Source organism: Lagenorhynchus albirostris, chromosome 5 (assembly GCF_949774975.1).
Source record: "Lagenorhynchus albirostris chromosome 5, mLagAlb1.1, whole genome shotgun sequence".
Classification (NCBI taxonomy): Eukaryota; Metazoa; Chordata; class Mammalia; order Artiodactyla; family Delphinidae; genus Lagenorhynchus; species Lagenorhynchus albirostris.
In genome coordinates this window covers 38822632-38844617 of record NC_083099.1, presented here as the reverse complement: position 1 = coordinate 38844617, position 21986 = coordinate 38822632, and the positions used below count along the sequence as shown (strand labels likewise).

Here is a 21986-nt window from a genome sequence, read left to right as displayed (position 1 = left end):
ATCTGCCACCACTCATGAGTCTTAGCTCTTACCTGTACGTTCCTTTTTCCATACAAAGTTAATGACCAAGTGCACAGCCTGAAGCTCTGTCCATTGGGAGAATTTTCTCTTATTGTTGTCATTCAAGGTCTACTTCTAACTAGGTCTACACTCTAACAGCAGTCAAATTTTGACTTCCATCCACATACTGAGCTAACCCATCAGTAGTCCAAGTTCAGATGTTTTCCTACTCTGTCAGCAGATCATAAGGGAACCTGCCTGGAGGTTTCATTCCTGGAGGTGTCATTTCTATAGTAGTAGATGACATAGGAGTCTAGGCTACCTGTTCACACAGTTATTTGTGCCTTCTGGCTTTGTTTGTGTCTAACCCAAGATGTGCCACTTCCTAGCAAAATAACTGAACTCCAAAAGTTAAGAAAAAACAAAATCATAGTACAAAATAAAATGACATACTAAGATCAAATATAGCTATCATATCATTTCATCTAAATGGTCAAACTTGTTTGTTATAAGAAAAAGACTTTTAGATGGGATCACAAGGCAAAAGCTAGCAAACAAGAGACATATATTAAATAAAATGATTTAGAAAATGTAAAAATAAAAAGATGAAAAACAATAATTTACTTGATTAAAGTACATGTTAAAATTAATTCAAATTAAAGCAAATCCTTTTGATATTTACAGCAAAACCATATGCCACATATTCAAAACTAATATGAGTTTATTATTATTTTTTGTACCATGCCAAATTACCAAATAAAGCACATGAAATGACACTTTGAGACAAAGTCAACACTGAGTCAAAATTAATCCTCTTTGCTGAAAATTCTGAGAAGCAGTTTGTCCACATATCTGCTAAAGCAGGGCCCTCTGTTCTCAAATGAAGATCTGTGAACTCTGCATGTAATCCCACCATGTTTAAAAAAGAGTGGATATATGTATATGTATAACTGATTCACTTTGCTGTACAGCAGAAACTAACACAACATTGTAAATCAACTATACTCCAATAAAAATTAATTTTAAAAAAGTGCTGACAGAATGATTTGGAATCATATGATCAAGTACTACCTTCTTATTTTTGTATAACCTATATACTAGGCATATCTTCAGCTATTAAGAAGCATTGAATAATGACTACTAAATTGTTTTATACAAAGTTATATTAACAGCCATTCATTTGATGTAAATCAATGTAAAAGTATGTAAAAGAAATGTTAAAAATAAGAAAATGATGCTAGGAAAATGCAAACCAAAAGAAAGAACTCATGATCTTTATATCAGACAAGGAAAAACATATGCAAAAAAACACTAAATGAGACAAAGAAAGGAAATTTTTACGACAAAGGATTTGGTTCACAAGTTATAAAGATTAAGAATATCTATGCATCAAATTATATAGCAACAATATTCATAAAATGAAAACTTTAGGAGATACCAGGAAAAAAAGATAAGATACATTAGTTGTAGGAAATTTTAATTCACTTCTCTTGGGCCATAATACATGAAAGTAAAAAAATTTAAATAAGGCTATAAGAAAGATCTTCCAAAATCTTTTTGTGAAATTGTCATAAAGTTGGTATGAAACCTGACAAAGATAAAGACAAATCCCTCAAATATTGATGCAAAATTATTAAATAAAATATTAATAAACCAAACCCAGTAGCACATTAAAAAATTAATTTCCCAGGATGCAATAGGATATATTCCAGGAATGCAAAGATAACTGACATTAGGAAATTTGTGTCTATAATTTATCATATTAATAGATCTAAGGGCAAAAATAATATATCTATAAATTCTAAAAAGGCATTTAATGAAATTCATTATCCATTCTTGATTAAAATAAATTCAATAAAACAGGAATAGATTGGTACTTTCTTAACATTATAAAAAAACAGCATAATGCTGTTTATGCTGTTTCTTAACATTATAAAATATATCTTAACATCACAAAAAAACAGCATAATACTTACTAGAGAAATTCTAGGAGTATTTTCCTTAAAGTTAGGAACTGTACAAGACTTTCTAGTATAATGTAATTCTTTTACATTTTTCTAGAGATTCTAGCCAAAACAATTAATAAGATAAAATTAGCAAAAAGTTTAAAAAGGAGTAGGTAAAATTGCCATCTTTTGCAAATAACATGAGAACATAACTGGAAATCCAAGAGGATCAACTGAAAACACTCTAACATTAAAAGAATTCAGTGAATTGGTAGGGTATTAAATTAGTGTTCAGAAATTGGTAGATTTTATATAACAATAACCAGTTAGTGGAAATAGTCACCAAGAAGAACCAATTTAGAATGTCAACAGTAAGATAAAGTATCTAGATATATAAATAATCTGCATGAATAAATGTGTATGCTCTAGATTAAGAAATCTTTAAAATCTTTCTGAGGGACACAAAAGTGTACCTGAAAAGTAGAGAGGCATGCTATATTCTTACATAGGAAACTCAGCATCATAAATATGTCAGTTATCCCTAAATTAGTTGAAATATTTTAATAAAAACATCATCAGAAATTTTCTTTCTGAACTAGGCAAGATGATTCTATAGCTCCTCTGTGTAGCAGTAGTAGTACTCACAGTAGTGATAATAACAACCAAGAAAAAATATAAAACAGAAGAGTAATGGAGAGACACCAATCTACTTCCACTTATAGGAATTTGTTCTATGCACATGCTCCTGTAAGTGTGAAGTAACTTGCATATGAAGTTAGACAATGCAACATTTTTCATAATTCCAAAGACTGGAAACTGCCTAAATGTTCATCAATAGGGGGCAAATTAAATACACTATGGTACCTCCTTACATTGGTATACTATCCTACCATAAACGTGAATGGCGAAACTCTTCATATGTTAGTTTGAAAAGATCTCCAAGATTCAGTATGAAGTGAGAAAGCAAGATGCAGATGTGTATGTCCATTTTGCTACCATTTGTGTGTAAAATAAGGAGTGGGGGAGTATATATGTATATGCACGTATGTATGTGTATCATATATTTCTCTACGTACATATGTACATTTGCTTGAATATGTATATAAAGTCTTTGTAAGGATACACAAGAAAGTAATAACTTGGTTCTTTGTGGGAGGGTAATGAGTAGGGGAAAAGGGAGACTTTTTTCTTATTTCCTACTTTTTAAATTAAATTTTAAATTAAGATTCATAAATATATTTTTTCACATAATTAAATTCTGAAAATTAGTGCCAACAAAATCTTCTTTCCTATTCAATTAAAACCAATGAGAATATTATGCTTAGTGAAATAAGTCAGAGAAATACAAATACTATATGATATCACTTACATGTGGAATCTAAAAAAATAATACAAATGAATGTATACAAGACAGAAACAAACTCACAAACATAGAAAACAAACTTGTGGATATCAAAGGGGAGAGGGAAGAAGGGAGGGACAAATCAGGGGTATGGGATTAACAGATATAAATCACTATATATAAAACAGATAAGCAACAAGGATTTACTATATAGCATTATACCCATTATCTTATAATAACCTATAATGGAATATAATCTGCAAAAATACTGAACCACTATGCTGTACACCTGAAACTAACACACCTGAAACTAACATAATATTGTACATTGTGATATATATATCAACTATACTTCAATTTTTTACAAATTAAATAAATGAATAAAACTAATGAACCTTTACTGGGCATCAACTATGTACCAGGTACGATTATATGTTCTGGAAGCACTGTGGTACACAATTTCCTCCTCTTCTTGGAGTCCAGAGAGCTTAGAGAAGATGTTATGGAGCAATCATATTAACCATCTTAGCATTTACAGTTGGAATACAGGCTTCCTTCTGTCTATGGTATTGGTTCTGTTTCATCTGATTTTATGTATATTCCCTTTATTACATAAAGTAACCAATATGATGCTGCTTCATATTTGAAGATGATGCCATTAAAATAACTGCTTTTTACAAGAACAATTATGGCCAAAGATAGTGATTTTAGCCCAATGGTGTTCTCTGTTATTTTTCTCCCCTAAGGATGGTTTCGGTTTTTCTGTTGCTGCAGAGATTTTTGGAAAAGTCAGCATCACTTATTTGCCCTCTAATATTCCATTTTTCTCTATGACTTGGCTCTATAAGTACCTATTTGCTATATAGGTTCTGGCACAAGTAATAAGTCTGCTGCATTAAAATTAAAAATACACTCACCAACAAAGGAGAAAGGTAAAAGAAAATATAATAAACAGTCCACCAAACCAAGTGATGTTCATTCTAGGAATATGGTGATGGATTAATATCCGGAAATTTCATACTATATGATAACGTAACACTTCACATCCATAAGCCAGGTAAGGAAAAAAATGCTTGGTTACCTCTATAGATGCTGAAAGGACATGAAAAAAATTAAAACAAATATTTAAACTTTCAAAATAGAAAGTGGTGCATCTATATGATTTAAAACACAGTATTTTCTTGCTTTTGGCCATAAAATTGTATATATCAAAAATCAGGAACTAAAACCAGAAACTAAACCGCATTCTTTCGTTTATCCTTTTTATGTGAAATAGCTTAGGAAATTCTAGCTGACACAATAAGCCGTGAGATATATAAAAGGTACAGATACAATACAGAAATCTTTCTAGTAAACCCAAGAGAATGATCAGAAAAAATACTACAATTAAGAAGGCTAGAGGGCTTCCCTGGTGGCGCAGTGGTTGACAATCTGCCTGCCAATGCAGGGGACATGGGTTTGAGCCCTGGTCCGGGAAAATCCCACATGCTGCAGAGCAACTAAGCCCGTGCACCACAACTACTGAGCCCACGTGCCACAACTACTGAAGCCCACGCGCCTAGAGCCTGCGCTCCACAACAAGAGAAGCCACCGCAATGACAAGCCCGTGCACCGCAAGGAAGAGTAGCCCCCGCTCGCGGCAACCACAGAAAGCCTGCCCTCAGCAACGAAGACCCAACGCAGCCAAAAATAAAGTAAATAAAATTAATAAATTTTTTTAAAAAAAGAAGACAAGCTAAACGGCTTGGTATGACACCTCGCCAGACTTCAGCGCAACAATGGTGAAACCACGTCCCATCACTGCTCCGTGCAGGGAAGTGCACGTGGGACACATGCGAGACGTGCAACCGTGGCATCTTCTTCAACAGGCTTCCCAAGAAGGACAACCAGAGGCGAGGCTTGTGGCTGGCCAACTACCAGTGCCTGGACCCCAGTGGCCAGGGCCTGTGGGACCCGGCACCCGAGTACATCTGCTTCAAACACTTTGAGGAGAACTGCTTTGAACTGGTGGGAATCAGTGGGTATCACAGGCTGAAGGAGGGAGCAGTTCCCACAATATCTGAGTGCTTCTCCAAGTTCCGCCCAACGACCAGGACCCAGGGGCACAGTTACCCACTTGGACCTCCTAAAGTCAGCCAGCTCCCGCCACGCAGTAAGCACTGCTCTGAGGGCCAAGGGCCCACAATGCCAACTTCTCCGCCTCCACCTCCTGACGTCACCTGCCTTCCGGCGGAAGAGGCGTCAGCCCCTGCCGCTTTGCCTACCTCCCCCGCTGAGAGGCTGGAGGCTCGCCTCAGTAGCGCCTTCTCAGACCTCTTGGGGCCCCTGGGCGCCCAGGCAGATGAAGCGGGCCGCAGCACTGATCCGGCACCCAAGCGGGAACCGGCAGCCGTCGCCTCTGGAGCCGAGGACCGCCTACCCCTCGGCCTGCGTGCTGCGCCTCCCGCCACCCGCCGGAGCCTCCATCCAAAACGAGCCCAGCGACCGGATGGGCAGCGGCCTGCTCTGGAAGCGGCGGGCTGAGGCCGCACCTGACGCCCTGGAGAAGGCCCAGCGCCAGCTGCAGGCCTGCAAGCGGCGGGAGCAGAGGCTGACCAAGCTGCAGCAGGGGCGGCGCGGGAGAAGAGGGCCCAGGCGGCTGCCCGCCGGACTGTGCAGGAGTATGCGCAGGACTTTGCCATGCAGCTAAACCGCAGCGTGGCCTGAGCGAGGGGCTGCCCGTCAGGGTCCAGCCTCTGCCAAACTCAGAATCCTCCTGGAGAGGGACCTGACCTGAGCTGCGTTCACCAGACCTGCCAGATGCCAAAATAAATGGGATTCTAGAAGGAAGCCCTGCTCTCTGGCTCAGCTCCCCACTCACCACCAGGCCTGTCTCATCGGAAAAACCCAAGAATGACGATTACTGACCTCCTGAGGCTGCTATGCTTGGCAAGTAGTGAGGGCCCTACAATGACCTTTCTGGTCCCTGGAGGGCAGGGATGAGGCATGTGGGGAGCAGAGGGACAGGCACGTGGGCAGCCATCCTGGCCTCGACCTGTGTCCTCATTTTCCTTCAGTTCAGCTGGAATGTGGAAGGCTTCCCCTCACCTGTGGTCATCAGGTAAGTGTGTGAGGTGACGTACAGCACACGTGACCTCTGCCTCTTGGGCCTCGGCCACAACGGCCCCAAGAGCACCACTGAATTCTTTCTAGTCCTGGAAACAGCCACACGGTGTTGTGAAATTTGCTTTTGGGGGCCCTCGGAGTACAACTTCATTGATTCACATTATGTCTGGGAGAGTGGAACGGCCATTACAGGAGGCGGACGCAGAGCAGGGTTCACAGGTGGTTCCCGAGCCCAAACTCTGAGGCCAGCTGAGGCGCATCTTGCACCGCCGGCTGCTAGCTTGCAGGTGGCTACAGGTGAACTCCCATCGCCTCAGGGCCACCCGGTCACCAGCACACGGCACCCGGGACTCTTCAGCAAGGCCTGAGGAGTGGCAGGTGCTGCATTTACGCGGGGCACAACCAGAGGCAGGAAACGAACTCTAAGGCCCAGAAGGTAGACCATCTTTCCCTAAAGTGGCTTCCTGGCAGCTGGGGCAGAAGGGCGCTTGTTCCCAGAAGGGAGGCAGAGTGGTGGCTTCTGCACCGGGCTGGACTCTCAGCACCTTCTGCCGGGACAGGGAAGGACCCGGTGGGGTGGCCTGCCCTCGCTTTCCCGGCCCAGGCAGGAGCCTCCAGTGCAGCCCAGGAGCAAGGCAGCCACAGAGGGGCCGGGAGAGCCGGCTCCAGCCCCCCAGGGCTCCGCTCCGGTGGGGAGAGGCCGGAAGTCGGCCTGCATTCCTCCCACCGGCCTTCCAACTACCTGGCGGGGGCACCCCCGGTAGGGGTGGGGAGCTGCTGGCATGAACAGAGAACCAGGCAAGACTGGCTGATCCTGAGGCCTCTGGTGGCATGGCCAGGCCTCAGCTCCAGGAGACCGCGGACTGGAACCCACGAGTGGGGACTGTGTGGCAAGGTTTGTGTGTAGGTAGCACTGCTGTGGCTTTAATGGAGCAAACCTATGACAAATACTTACGAGAGACAAAAAAAAAAAAAAAATTGAACAAGTAAACAGAAGAGACAGCCCTGAATTAGAACCTGATATACACATAAAACAATAACTAGGAAATGCATTATTCAGTGAATAATGATGGGAAAATTAGATGAGCTAATTCGTAGAAAATGAACATCTTTACTTACTTCCATAAATGCCAGATAGACTCAAGAGCTAAGTGAATGGTTAAAAGATTAATTTCTAAAATACTAAACATTAAATGTTGTTGAGTTGTTTTTTTAATGTAGAAAAAATACAGGTAAATTTTTAAAAAATATTTATTTATTTATTTGGCTGTGCCGGATCTTAGTTGTGGCATGCAGGATTTTCGTTACCACGTGCGGGATCTTTTAGTTGCAGCATGTGAACTCTTAGTTGTGGCATGTGAGATCTAGTTCCCTGACCAGGGATCAAACCTGGGCTCCCTGCATTGGAAGTGTGGAGTCCTGGCCACTGGACCACCAGGGAAGTCTCCAGGTAAATTTTTATTAAACCTTTGAATAAAGAAAACATGAAGTTAATAAAAAGCTATTAAAGGAATCACAAAGAAAGGGAGGGAGGGAGGGAGGGAGGGAGGGAGGGAGGAAGGAAGGAAGGAAGGAAGGAAGGAGTGCATGTAGATGGAGATTTGTATGAGCATAGAGTACATCTGTCAAATACGTGAGAAATTGGTGAGCATGGTTTCCCCAGGGAAGGGAACTGAGGTGAAGGGGAGCCTAGCTTTTCAGTGTAAATCTTTTGTGTCTTTTGTACCATGTCCATGTATTATCTTTTCAAAAAACTAAATAATTTAACTAACTTTAATTTCCAATTAAAAAAAGGAGAAACAATAAAGTCCCCAAAGACTGATAGATTTGGCTATCTAAAACCTTAGCATGTCAATAAGAGCAGCAAAACAACTAAAAATAATGTAACATGGGGACATATTCACAACCAATATGCCATAATATCCTTAGTAGAAAAAGATATTATTTCACCAAAGAAGGACCAAAAAAAAAAAAAATGAAGTCATTTAAGGAAAAATAGACATAAGATACAGTGGGCAATTCCCAAAGGAGGAAATACAAATGACAAATTAAACGTGTGAAAATATTCAACCTTACTTCTGATCAAGAAATTCCAAGGAAAACAGCAATGAGATACTGTTTTTCACCGATCAAATTAGCAAAAATTAAAAATACTGTGTTCTTGCAAAGGTACAATGGGCAGAGCTCGCTTTAACCCAACTGATGGGAGTATAAATCAGTAAGACCTTTCTGGAAAATAGTTTGGCAGTATGTATCATGAGCCTTAAAATGTTCCTGAGTTTTGTCTCAGAAATTTCCACTTCTGGTGAATCTGGACTATACATAATCTACAGCATGGAGAGGGCTTCACGCACAAGATATTTACTGCAACATTAGTTGTAAGAGTAGAAAAAAGATCAAGCTAGAGCCTGCAGTTGGACAGGAAAGCCCCACCACTTCCTGGCTCTAATGGCACATGATGGTGCAAGAGTCTAAGCTCTTCCCTGCTCTGTTTTGTGTTCAGTTTTACCAATCCACCACACAGAGTTCACAGGCCAATTTTCCAAGTTAAAGTGATGGACCTATTTTTCACATTTAGATTTTTTGAAGGGTCATATTACCTCTCCATAAAGATCATTAGGTATTTGAGGAAGAATTAGAATAGGAGAGTGGAAGGAAATTTGGTTGGGGAGAGCTACAATGGACTTGGTAGTTATTTGAATTGAAAAGGAAGAGATGAAATGATAAGTTTTGTTATGTGCAGAAAGAGAGAGAACACTCCTGAGGGGAAATTGGAGAGTAATTTGAAACATTTCACAAAAGTTGCTGAAATGTCAGAGCAAAAAGTAAACCCTGACCTCTAATGAACTTAGAAACGGAAATAGCCTGAAATTTGAACCCACGTGCAAGTGAATAATTAAGCTCCTTTGGACTCTCTCTGCTCCCTGTCTGTGTATCTGGGATAGTACAAACCTGCTCCATTTTAGCACGTTTGCAAATCTGCCTAGTACACAAAGTACTCATCTCCAAAGAAGGAGGTATTGCATTGGGCTTTACAACCTCATCCTTTAAAAGCCGCAGTGTGGCACACCCATTTGCTAAGTGACTGAGTTCATATTTTGTAGGTCCTTCAAAGGATAACTTTCCAGAGTATTATTTAACATGAAGGTTTTCTTTCAAACAGGATTACCAAACCAATAACAATGACCAAGCAGTGGTTGAAATCTGTATCACACGAATCACAACAGCCATCAGAGAAACAGAGTCGATTGAAAAGCATGCAAAGGCCCTTGTGGGGCTCTGGGACTCCTGCCTGGAACACAACCTGAGACCGTCCGGGAAAGACGAAGACACTCCCCACGCAAAAATCGCGTCTGATATCATGAGTTGCATTTTACAGGTACGTCAGTGTTCAGCATCATGCTATTTGAGACCGGCTTGGCAGCTTAGGTGAGCACGTGGTGTCTCTGAACCGAGAGCCAATGTTTCTGTAGCATTCAGATACTGTAAAAAGACACCACCAACCATCAGTAGCTAAGCTGAGCAGGCTGGTAATTAATAAACCGGGAAGGTTGTACTGAGCCCCTACTGTATGCAAGACACACTGAGGGGAATTCAAAGTAACACCACAGCAAGCTCTGATCTATTTGGAGAGATAAGACGTGTACATATAAAAAGCTAACAGTAAAGCACTGTGTGTCCAGGTCCAAATGAGGAACATTGGAAAATTCAGAAAAGGAGACCAAAGAGGGGGTAGAGTCTGAGTTGAGGGGCAGTGAGCTTGGAATATGTGGAGAGAAGCGGCTAAGTCATTTTTAAGTGCATTTCTGTATGTACTGTGAATTTTCCATTATAATAATATTTGCCTGTTCTGACCATGTTTAAGTTCTTTCCTTTGGCATAAACATGAATTTGGAATTTTGGCTTAGCCATGAAATAATTATCTAAAATTAAAATGTTGGACAAGTCACATAACTTCTAAGCCACGGTTTCCTCCCTACAAAATGCATATGAAGTGACATTGTGACAAATTTTACCAACCAGTAATGTTGATAGTTGTTTCTTTAAAAAGAATTCTGTGGTCAAATAAGTTGGGAAACACTGAATTCAGTTTTTCCCTTTTGAGCTGTCACAATGTTTCATAGCACATTAAAAGCTCTGAAAAGTTCTGCAATAAAGAAAGCTGGTTAATTGTTTAGAACAGCATTTTGCAGTCTGATTTGACCATGTAACTTCCTTCCCCATCTCACCCCAACACAACGTTTATGAGCATCCCTCAGAACTAGTGTTCTATTGAGCATAGGTCAGGAAATTCCAGCTATGTTAAAGTGTTTAGCACTGTGTGTAGCAGCTAATATTAGCTTCCTTTCTTCTGTTTTTCCTCACAGTTGTCTGTGTTTAACTGAAGCATATTGCATTTTGTCTGCTCAGTTCCAGGACTGGTCAACTGAACAAAAGAGTCTCCACACACTATCATACTGTTTTTCCTTTGTCCCCAGGGTTAGAGATGGGAGGGGAGGAAATGGGAATTTCAGCGAAATTAATGGAAGATTAATGCTTTTGGATATAATAAAGACCTAACACACCTTTTCTTCATTGATTATTCTTCTATTTTTATCTTGAGTATTTATTAATTTTTAAATTTTATTTATTTTTTATACAATTTTTAAAGGTTACACTCCATTTATAGTTATTACAAAATATTGGCTATATTCCCAATGTTGCACAATACATCCTTGAGCCTATCTTTCACTCAATAGTTTATACATCCCACTCCCCTACCCCTATGTCGCCCCTCCTCCCCTCCACAGGCAACCACTAGTTTGTTGATTATTCTTGACTATGTTATTGAAATACATCAGAAACCTAGATTATTTCACTCCAAAGTGCCACTCCAACAGACATTCAGACAGAAACTCATAAATCAGCCCGATTCTCCAGCTCCCCCTGTGATTTCAAAACCACTGGTCTAGATTCCAGCAGCACTGTCCAACAGAAATACAATGCAAGCTACAAACATTAGCCACATATGGAATTTAAAATTTTCTAATAGCCATATTAAAAAGAGGTGAAAACAGATTAAATTGATTTGATATTATATTTTCCTTAACCCAGTATATCCAAAACATTATTTCAACATGTAATAAGTGTAAAAATTAATGAGATGTTTTACTTGTTTTGTCTACTAAGTCTCATAAATCCATTGTGTGTGTTAGCATGTGTTACTTTGCACTGGTCACAATTCAGGGGCTCAGTAGGTTCACTCGGCTCCTGTGTTGGTACAGTTCTAGAGAGTCTGGAAGGCTTTCTGGATGGAGATCGAATTTGAAAGGGTTATGAGCAATTATCGGGAATTTTACCAGGTAGGAAAAGTGGAGTGAGAGAACATTCCAAGTAGACAAAACAGATTGTACAAAAGTCCAAATTTGTGAAATGAGACCCAGATCAGAGAACTAAGCAGGCTGACCTTCCAAAATGCCCCAAAGTCTAACATAAAGGAGTGTTTCATTCTGGGTAAGGCATTATGTCTCCTACTTTAAAAAGGGGATGGTGGGGAGCAAATAAAAACGTGAAACTCACTGCTGATCAATGAGAATGAGTTTGTAAGATTGTTGAGAGCAGGGCCCTGAGGACAAGCACTGACATTTTGGGAAAGGACAGAGAAAAGGGCTAAGGGTTAGGCGTCTTGGTTGAGAGGGACAAGTGAGTCACAGGAGTGGGAGATTCTAACCTGTAGGGCCAGTGTGGTCACAGGGCGTCCATTGTGTGCCCTCTGAGCAGGCAGAAGGTGTAATAATGGAAGATGGAAAGCCCTAAATGTAAACTTGCCTTTTTCAGAGCAAAGTGCAGCAATTTGTCCAGGCTACCCCTAGGGGTGTGGTCCCAGAAAGTCATTTCCCACGAACCAAAGGCAAGCCTGTGGTTGCAGCTTTGGCATTTAGCTTTCAATCAGATTTTAAGGGGAACATTTTGGCCTGCGGTAAATATTGAAAAGAAGATTTTGTCCTACTTGTAAAATAGGTTCTTGTGGGAAACATGTAGAAATCCAGATGACTCATATTCTGTTTTGTTTTTTCAGTAAAATAAAACAGTAGGTCAACTTTAAAGTCAACCACTTAACATTTTTAGCTACACACACACAAAGATTCCCTCTCCGCCCACCTTACCTCCCAAGATAAGCAATCCCAGCCTCACACAACCTGCTCAAGCAAGGGCCCACCAGTTCTTCTGCCCGTATTCTTAAACATTTTTTTTTTTCTGGCCACTTTGCTGTCATTTGAAGCTAAATATGTTCACACACACACAAGAAAAAACCTTTTTTTTCCCCTAAATTTCCTTTTTCAACCTACACTCAAACCTACTTCAGATGACCATTCCTATTCTACTTTTATATCTTTTTTTTTTTTTTTTTTGCGGTACGCAGGCCTCTCACTGCCGCGGAGCACAGGCTCCAGCGGCCACGGCCCACGGGCCCAGCTGCTCCGCGGCACGCGGGATCCTCCCGGACTGGGGCACGAACCCGCATCCCCCACATCGGCAGGCGGACCCCCAACCACTGCACCACCAGGGAAGCCCCCTATTCTACTTTTAATAATTAGTGGTTATACTGCTTTCTTTTCTTGGTCCTAACTGTATGAACTTGCAACATTTACCTCAAAATAGTTTTAAAGTTTTCAGAATTCACCTTCTATACCTTCCTCAGTGCAGAATCTGTACATGTATGAGGCATGCACTTGTGAGTTCTGGTTTCTTTTGTGGTGGGTGATACTATCCTGCCATCCCACCCTGTGTCCTTAGACTTCTGTAAAATGAAGGATGAATCAGGTGAGCTCTCAGATCACCTCCTAGTCTGAAATTCTGACTCCCTTAGGAGATGCTGAGAGGTAGAACAAAAGGCTTTAGAGCTTGAGGGCCTTAGAATCAGATACTCTTGGTCTTGTATCAGTGAGAGATTGGCAAGTTATTTCATCTCTCCAAGCCTCTGTTCTGCCATCTGTAAAATGGGCATAACAATACTTGCTGCTCACGAAGAACAATTTTATTATAAAAGCAATCTCCATTTGTGATCCAGCCACTATCTGGAAGTACCTATTTCAAACCACAGCTTCCTCTGACCAGGGTTCTATATGGAGTTGGCCAATGCTTATTTGTTTGCCTGTAGAAAAATCCTGAAAGAGTAGATACCCCTCTCCCCCTCCACAAAGCACATTACATTCTAGGATAAATCCAAACCTGAAGAGGGTTGAAGAAAATACACATGCATCTCAAGGGGGTTGTAATTACTGACATAACTGATGGGCTAGAATGAAATTCTAGAGAACTGACAGACCAACCATCATGATGTTGAGAGCCAATGCCTGGTTTTCTCCTCAGTACAAGTTATAGTGGTTTCAGCCTCTTCCCCAACCAACCAAATCGCTTAGCAGAGCTAATGCCAAGTAAGCTCTGGCTTTTATCTCTTCCTCCACATCTTCTCACACTGTTGTTGATCATTTGAAGAGGGAGATAGCCAAAGCAGGGAGGAGGGAAGAATGAAATAGCCACCAAATTCACTGTGGGAAAATGCGAAAGTATCTGTTTTTCCTTCTTTATAGAAGGACCCCCCACTATCCATTCACCTTGATTCCACGCTTCAGTTTTCTTATTTCCTCTTCCCCAGTTAATGCTGCATGAAGATTCAAAATCTGTCCCTGGCTGGCATGCAAAATGCCTTAGGCAATGTTGAGAGCATTTCCTTTTCAGCTCTCAGAGGCAGGACTGGTCATGTTCATCTAGAAGTTTATTCAATAGGCAATCCCAGCTTTACCATTTACTGGCAGGGTGATCTTGGGCATTTCATCTTTCTGTGCCCTAATTTCCTCATCTATAAAATGAAGGTAAGAGTAGCTGCCTCATGAGTTTGTTGTGAGGATTAGATGGATAGACATTAAAAAATAGACATAAAATATTTAAGACACAGGAAGTGCTGTATGAGGATTAGCTCTGGTTGGTATTGTCATCATTATCATCTGCAGGAAACTCTAAAATAGCATCAACACTTTGTCATTTAATTATTTATTTTAGCCATCGTTCATTGCCTGTCTCCCCCTGGCCAAAATAGAAGCTTAGTTTTATTCACTGATATGGTCCCATCACCTAGAACAGTGAATGGCACATAGTAGGTGCTCAAGATCATATTTACTGAATGAATTAATTAATGGACAAATGAACACATGAGTAGCTCAGGAGACCTGACTGCCCTCTGGCTTTTGTACTAGCCGTGCTTCACCCCAGAGTGGGCTCCAGTACCATTTCCTCACTTAATGCTGCATAAGACAGGGGCATGAAATGGGAGGAGATTGGGACACCCCCCTACCCCCCAGGTTCCTGAGACCCACTCCCTTATTGCCTGTCAGAAAATACACTGGGAAAACTTAAGTGGATGCCATTTAGATTTTATATATAGCCATGCTTCTAAGAACCAAGCATTTTATATATAAATCCAAAATTTGATTTATCTGATCCATGATGGGGATGAAAGACAATAAAATAACCATTTTAATATATGGTATTTAATATTTCTTGAGATTACTCTTTTACGGCTCTTAGTTGAATTCAAGGCCTGAGACCAAAGAGCTTTTTAGTTGCTATCACCTCAGATATCTATCTCTTTTACTTAGCTTTATTCTTTTCAATTATAAAACACTGGGAAACCTTCCCAAAGTGCATTTTCCAAAGGAAAATCTCCACCAACAGCTCAAATTGGTGCTAATCTAGTCAAGAAATAGAATTCTTGGCATCTGTAGAACAAAGCCCTCTTGTTTTGCTTCTACTGCTAGATATAACTGTCCCTATGAGCAAGTCTTTATTGCTACCTTGTACTACACTGAATTGTTCCCTGAGTACTGAGTATTGAATTGTGCGTAAGAAGATACACATGCCATCATGCTCACATCTGCATGGAGGGGCAAGATGTAGCATAAGCTCTGGCATTAACAGTTGCTGTTAAAGTGGTTTATTTGTATGAGCAATCACAGGGGCTTTGTCTGCATGTATACCATTAGCATTCCTGGGATCCAGATAATCATAGAGATAAAATAATTTCAGGGGCCTGAGATCTACTGCATTAGCAAATCCTTTTGCTTCACCTGAGAGCAAAGCTCAGCCATTAGAAGGAGGTCCATAGGACCCATGTTTGCCCAGCCTCACCTTGGCCTACCAACCCCTCACTCATATCCTGTTGCTGTCACTAGTGCCCATGGTCTCTTGAGACACTAGGAACTGTCTAGATGCTGTTTAGAGATTGAGAGCCTTTGGTGGCAATTACTTGGTGTTTATATGAACTGTTTGCTCTTTGCTTAATGTTTCACTTCTCTTCTCATTTGAGAGATTTCCAGATGACATATGTGGGAGGAAAACAGAAAAATTGAGTGTGTTATAGTTTTGTTTTTTAATAATGATATTATACATTAAAAATTTTTTTAATAATTTTCACGTGGAACCACACTTCAAAGACTTCAATAGCTGCCCACTATTTTTCCCTAAGACATCTAGAATTGTTGTAAAAAACATATGACCAAATTGGTTAAGACAGCCTGTTCTTTCATTGTTGCTGGCAAACGTTAGCTCATTCCCAAGGTTTAAAAACATTAGTTGCTGTTAATATGATTTTCACTGATCTTTTACTATGCCTGTCAGTGTTCACAATTAGTAGGAAACACTTGAGTTGTACTTCCAATGCCACCATCGTGGTTTCTCAAAACGTTACAGGTAAATATGCTTAGAGACATTTTCCTCCAATGGAAGGCGTATACTTCTCTAGCTGCAAGTTGTTTTGGCTAAAGACAGAAAAGATAAAGTAACTGGGCCATGATATTCTTTGTTGGAAAGCTCTAAGAAGAATTGTGTGATTGTGTTCCACTCTCAAAACTACAGCTTTGGCAGCCATGACAGGGACAAAGATATGTCATGTAAAAGGTAAACTAGCAAAAATCTACACACTATGGAGAGATTGGGGCAACCCAAGAAAATTGATAGATGAGACGGAAGCGTTTGGGAAATACTCTGTTCAAATTGGAGTATAACTTAAGTGTAACCTTAAGGGAGCGGGCATAGAACAAGATTATAACAGAGAAAATCGACAAATCATTCGGGCTTCCTAAACACCACATGTCTGAAGTGCATGTCAACAAAAAGAGCATGCTCAGTATGAGGTCATTATTTTGACACATTTCCTCAGCACTGTCTGGGGGTGGGGGTGAAGGGTGGGTAGAGACTTAATCTGATGGAGAGGAAAGTTCCAATCACCAGACATGGGGATTCGGCTGTAGGGCAGGACCGTTAGGTTTCACCATGGCGTAGATGAAATAGCCCTCAAGATATTCCTTTGCTCTGAGCTGCTCTTGTGCCCATGAGTGAACATTCTGGTTAGTATTCTGGCTCCTGATTTCCTAATGGTGTGAAAGGGTCTGACCTGAAAACACTGTCACTGTGAGAGAGTAAATTGGCTTACCTGATCATGCACCAGCCTTTTGGAAATCCCTCGGTGTGAGTTTCCCTCAGTGGATGCAAACAGTTCTGTAAGGCCTGGCCAAGTACACAGGCAGACTTCTAATGCTGAAGGGTGGGGAGCAGCCAGCCTCCCAGGGATGCCTGACAGCTCATCATTCCAATAATGGCCCAGTCTAATCAGGCACAGTTAAATTACCAGGAGGGGAGACACTCTAGATAAAGCCTGATCTGAGAGAAGTCTGGCTGCAGGCCCTGGTTCTGATAGTTAGATGGTGTTAGGAACTCTAAGAAGGATAAGACAGAGACTTACTGAGTGGAACTGATACATAAACACATGATTCGTCACCAAGGAATAGAGTCAGAGCTTTCATCATGGCTGACTTCATGGTGAGACATCAACTTAGGTTGTTGAATACCTATTTTCTCTGCTCAGGAGTCAGACTGATCCTTGAATCTGAAAAATGGGTGGAACTACAGGAATGGATTATGGATTTATCAGGTCTATTTTTGTTTCTAGGGACTGGGAAGAAAAAAAGTTTAAGCATAAGAGACTTAACTGGCTCACTTAGAAAAATTTAGGGGTAGAACTGGCCTCAGGCACAGCCTAATACATGGGGCTCAAATGATGCCACCATGTTTCTCTTAACTTGTCTCAGATAGATCCATGTTGCCTTGAATCTCATACAGATTCTCTCCTACTGAGGTCACAAAATGACAGCTACTCTTTTTTTTTTTTTTTTACTGTAGTGTTTATTTGTGGCAAACTGTTTTTTTCGTTTGTTTGTTGGTTTGTTTCTTGCGGTACGCGGGCCTCTCACTGTTGTGGCCTCTCCCGTTGCGGAGCACAGGCTCCGGACGCGCAGGCTCAGCGGCCATGGCTCACGGGCCCAGCCGCTCCACGGCATGTGGGATCCTCCCGGACCGGGGCGCGAACCCGCGTCCCCTGCATCGGCAGGCGGACTCCCAACCACTGCACCACCAGGGAAGCCCTGACAGCTACTCTTGATCTTCCATTCTCAGCATTTTGAATACAACAGAAGAGAGAGAGTCTCTTTCACAGAGCCCTTGAATGGCTCCTGCATTATAATTGGGTAACTTGCCCATCCCTGAACTTATCATTTGGAAATGTGATTCTCTGGTTGGTCAGCGTCTGAGTCATTTGACGGCCCGTGAAGCTAAGGGTGTAAATGCCTTCATTAGAAGTACCTGGGAGGTGGCCGTGGAAGTCCTATTTGCTAAGGAGTGTGTAACAACTCACCTGCCCAATCAACTAGCCCTGAAAATGGATGGCACTGGAGGCCATTGCTGGCAGTTGGTGACCCAAGCAAGAAGGTGGGAGCCAGCAGGCCCTTTCCCAACCCCATCACCTGCCCTTCCTTCTTCCCACCACATTGTGTTCCCAATCATAACTACCACTATAGATTTGTATTTTCTTCATTAGTTATTCAACTTGACAAATGTTTATTGAACACCTGCCATAAACCTAGAATTGTGGGAGGTATTAGAGGGGATAATCTATGGGTAGAAAGATAGAAGCATTTTTCACATGAACGGTCAGAGAAAAACAACCACTTTTTATTTCTAATGTAGTAATGTAAAGTTGAACAAATTGTGCACTGTGCAACTTTTGCTTTATAGTTAGCCTAAGGGGTGGGGTTGATGGTTAGAATGGTTAATGGTAGGGAAGACATATCATTCATTTGTAAGAAAACAATTTGTATTTTCCAAATAGTATTCCCTAATTAGGTAATTGAATGCTGATGGCACTATTGTGTATGTAAGGATATTGATGTTCAGTCACAAAGTACATCAAAAAGAGAATTATTTCAGGATCCAGAATTCCTTTAGTTTTTAGCCTTACGTTCATTCATCTTTTTCCTTCCGAATCTCAGTCGAAACTTTAGTTTTTAACATACAGTCAGGAAGCAACTGATTCAACATTCCGTAGGTTTTTTTTCTCAAGTATAAATCTAAGTTATTCCTCTCATCAGTGACTCCTGATCACCCTAAAGATCAATTCCAAGCTCCTTAGCATGGTGCCAGACCTTTCATAATCAAGCCTGTTTACCTCTCCAGTCCCCTCTCTCATCTCCTACCCCAGCTTTCCCATGTGTACCCCACATCATCCATACTGAACTATTTACAGTTCCTCAGATGCACAAGTTCTCTCACCTCTCTGCTTTCACACATGCTTTTCCTTTTGTCCACTCCTTTCCTAGCTATCTCCCAGCCATTTCCTCTTCATCCACCAGGTCTCAGGGAAGACATCACCTCCTCCAGGAAGTCTTCCTTGACACCCCCTTCAGACTGGATTAAGCGCTCCTTTTTTGCTCCCTTATCCCCCTGCACATTCCTTATCATGGCCCTCATTAGCCTATGCTATTAAGCGCCAGTTTGCCTCGAAGTCTCCCTAACAAGAACAAGAGTTCCCAGAGTTCCCAAATACAAGGAAAATAAGGCGGGCCCTGTGTTTTCACAGCTGCACTCTGAGAGCTTAGCTCAATAAATATTTTTCGGATGAATGAATAAATGAATAAAGAATGAACCACTTATTATTTGTTGATTTCTTATATTTCCTCAGAATTACAACCGGCCCCCTGTGATGGCATTAGCCATCCCTATTGCAGTGAAATTCCTCCACAGAGGCAACAAGGAACTGTGCAGGAATATGTCCAACTACCTGTCCCTGGCTGCAATTACCAAGGCAGACCTCCTGGCCGATCACACAGAGGTTATAGTAAAGAGCATACTCCAAGGTATGGTGCAACGGCTGAGCTTGGGGACGTGTTTTAACAATCATTTTAAAGTATTTTCATGAAGCAGTTATGGTTTGTGGAAAGTAAGACTTTGAGTATTGAGAGGTACGTTAGATTCTCTGCTTTGCCACTAGGTGGCTGGGGAACATGGATAAGGTTACTTGAGCTGGCTGAGTCAGGGTCTCTTCACCAGGCAGATGAATTCTTTGGACTCATTAGATGAGTCGCACGCTTCCTCTCAACTCTTCGTGTCTCATTTGGAGAACTGTGTTTTCCGTGCTTCTGGTAATCTTGTCCAACTACCAACTGTGCAGAACCTGTCTGTACTAAGTGGAATGTGTTCCACTGCTGTCGGTGGCAGATGGAAAAGCTCTTCATCCTTTGTTTTCCAAAAGCACAAAATGCTAGATAAAATACACCAGAGAATGTGTAAAGACCTCTTAAATGTGAGCACGATTTGGGACTGATTTATAATTGTGTTAAATACTACCATAGAGTATCAAATGAGGACATCCCTGTTAATGTTTTCATATTTGTATGAAAGAGATCAAGTTAGTGCAGTCAGAATATTCTCTTTTCTTGTATTGTTTTCCTTTGGTTTTAGATCTATCAGAAACCTTTTTTTGTTTGTTTGTTTTTGGTTTGGGATCAAAGAGCAATATATGGTATTATTTGATAGGTACCCAAATATCCCCAGCCATATAATGTCTGAGGTCCATGAGTATCTTGGCCCACATTTGACTGCCACAGGCCCACATACTCAAATGGAGCATCCGCCTTCTGGAAAGTGCTCCCAGACCAAGTATTTCTGAAAGGCCCCAGTATTCTCTTCTTGCCACAGCATAGTGTGGTGATGCCCATCTCTGCCACTCTGAGCCCAGCAAACTCTGTGGACTGCTACCATGGAGGCCCCAGGAATGGACTTGCCCCACACTGTCCTGCCTGGGATGGCAGCCTCTGTCCCTTTGTGCTGTTACCCCTGAAGTTTCAGAAGCCACCAGTCCTCAGTCCACTGTGGTAGGATGGGGAAGAGAACCTGTCTTTCCCCTTTGTGTTAGGCTTTGGTAGACAGCCAGAGCAAGGTTGCTTGGCTCCCAGTGTCAAAGTATGGTACTGAGTTCGCAGTAGAATATGTTGTTCCATTTGATCTAAAACTCTCTCTTTCTTCCCTGGGCTCAACTATCCACCCAAGAGTCAGGCTAGTAACAAATTAGTCCACCAGTTCTCAAAATTTCTACAGCCCACCAAGGACCAAGATTTTGTTCACCATACCAGACATTCCCAAGAAGAGCTCTTAGTACCTGCCCCCAACCCTGGACATCTGACCAGCCACCCCAGTGGTCTGCCAGATGCCCAGTTTGTCTGAACCCCAACCATGACAGTGGGGTTTGGCTACAGGACTGAACTGCTAATTCCTCTTTATGCATGATCTAAATTTGCTAAAAGTCCAGGAAAACAATTATGCTTTTTTCACCACCTTGACTACATATTTGGTACACATTTTATAGAAATTACAAACACACACGCCACACATTTTAAATCCATGATAGTTAGACTTGCAAGTAACTGATTTATGAGGGGAAAAAATGGAATTGTCTCTTTGCACCTGCCAAGAACTTAACTCATGTATTTGTTTTGTTTTGTTTTTTTGAAATGCACTTTCAATGACAAAGAAATCTTTTGAAACGCAAAATACGCTTTCTGAATTAACGGCTAGTATTTAAAATAAACAAATGATTTCGTTTATTTGATCTGGCACTATGAAAATCATCGTAAAATAAATGAAAATTTAACCTATAAAAGGTTGGGACTAAATATTTCAGGGTCAGATTTTTAGGACTGATGTGTGTGTAAAACTCTGCAATCACTCACATAAGCCTATCAAACTCTGATTTGCAAAATGAAAGGGATCTTTGTGTCTCTGAGTAGTAAGTTTCCTGCTCTGCAAATCTTTGTCATATATCCCCTGCAAAACAGCCTTAGGAGGCATCATTGGGATTTCTTTTTTCTTTACATGTAGTTTTCTCCCCTTTCGATTTTCCTCCTTGATTTATATTATCCTAATCCTTATTCTCCCATTTTTCTACTTCTGCAGAAAATGCTAAAGTGTTAGAGTTATTTGATTTGATCTGCTTTTATTAGACTGGAATTGTAAAATTGTAGAATCTTAGGTTGATTCAGCTCAGTTACCCGGGCAGTGCTTGAATCCCCACAAAATTGTCATCCATTCAGTGATAACAATAATAATTATAATAACAGTAATAACTACAATGGCTAAAATTTATTTCATGCTCTCTTTATGCCAAATGCTGTACTAAGCATTTTATACTGGTTAAATCATTTAATCCCCACAAGAATTCCATAACA

The 21986-nt window shown here is 41.1% G+C and overlaps 1 protein-coding gene and 1 pseudogene across 1 annotated transcript in view; both read left to right on the top strand.

Annotated features, from left to right (window-relative positions):
* VEPH1 (ventricular zone expressed PH domain containing 1) overlaps window positions 1-19681 on the top strand; it is a 35942-nt gene extending 16261 nt beyond the window's left edge. The window contains exons 2-3 of the mRNA XM_060149199.1: window positions 9557-9772; window positions 19445-19681. Coding sequence (XP_060005182.1) covers window positions 9557-9772; window positions 19445-19681 — 453 coding nt within the window. The remainder of the gene's footprint in view (window positions 1-9556; window positions 9773-19444) is intronic.
* On the top strand, window positions 2848-5994 carry LOC132520761 (THAP domain-containing protein 7-like; annotated as a pseudogene).
* Window positions 19682-21986: the final 2305 nt, after the last annotated feature.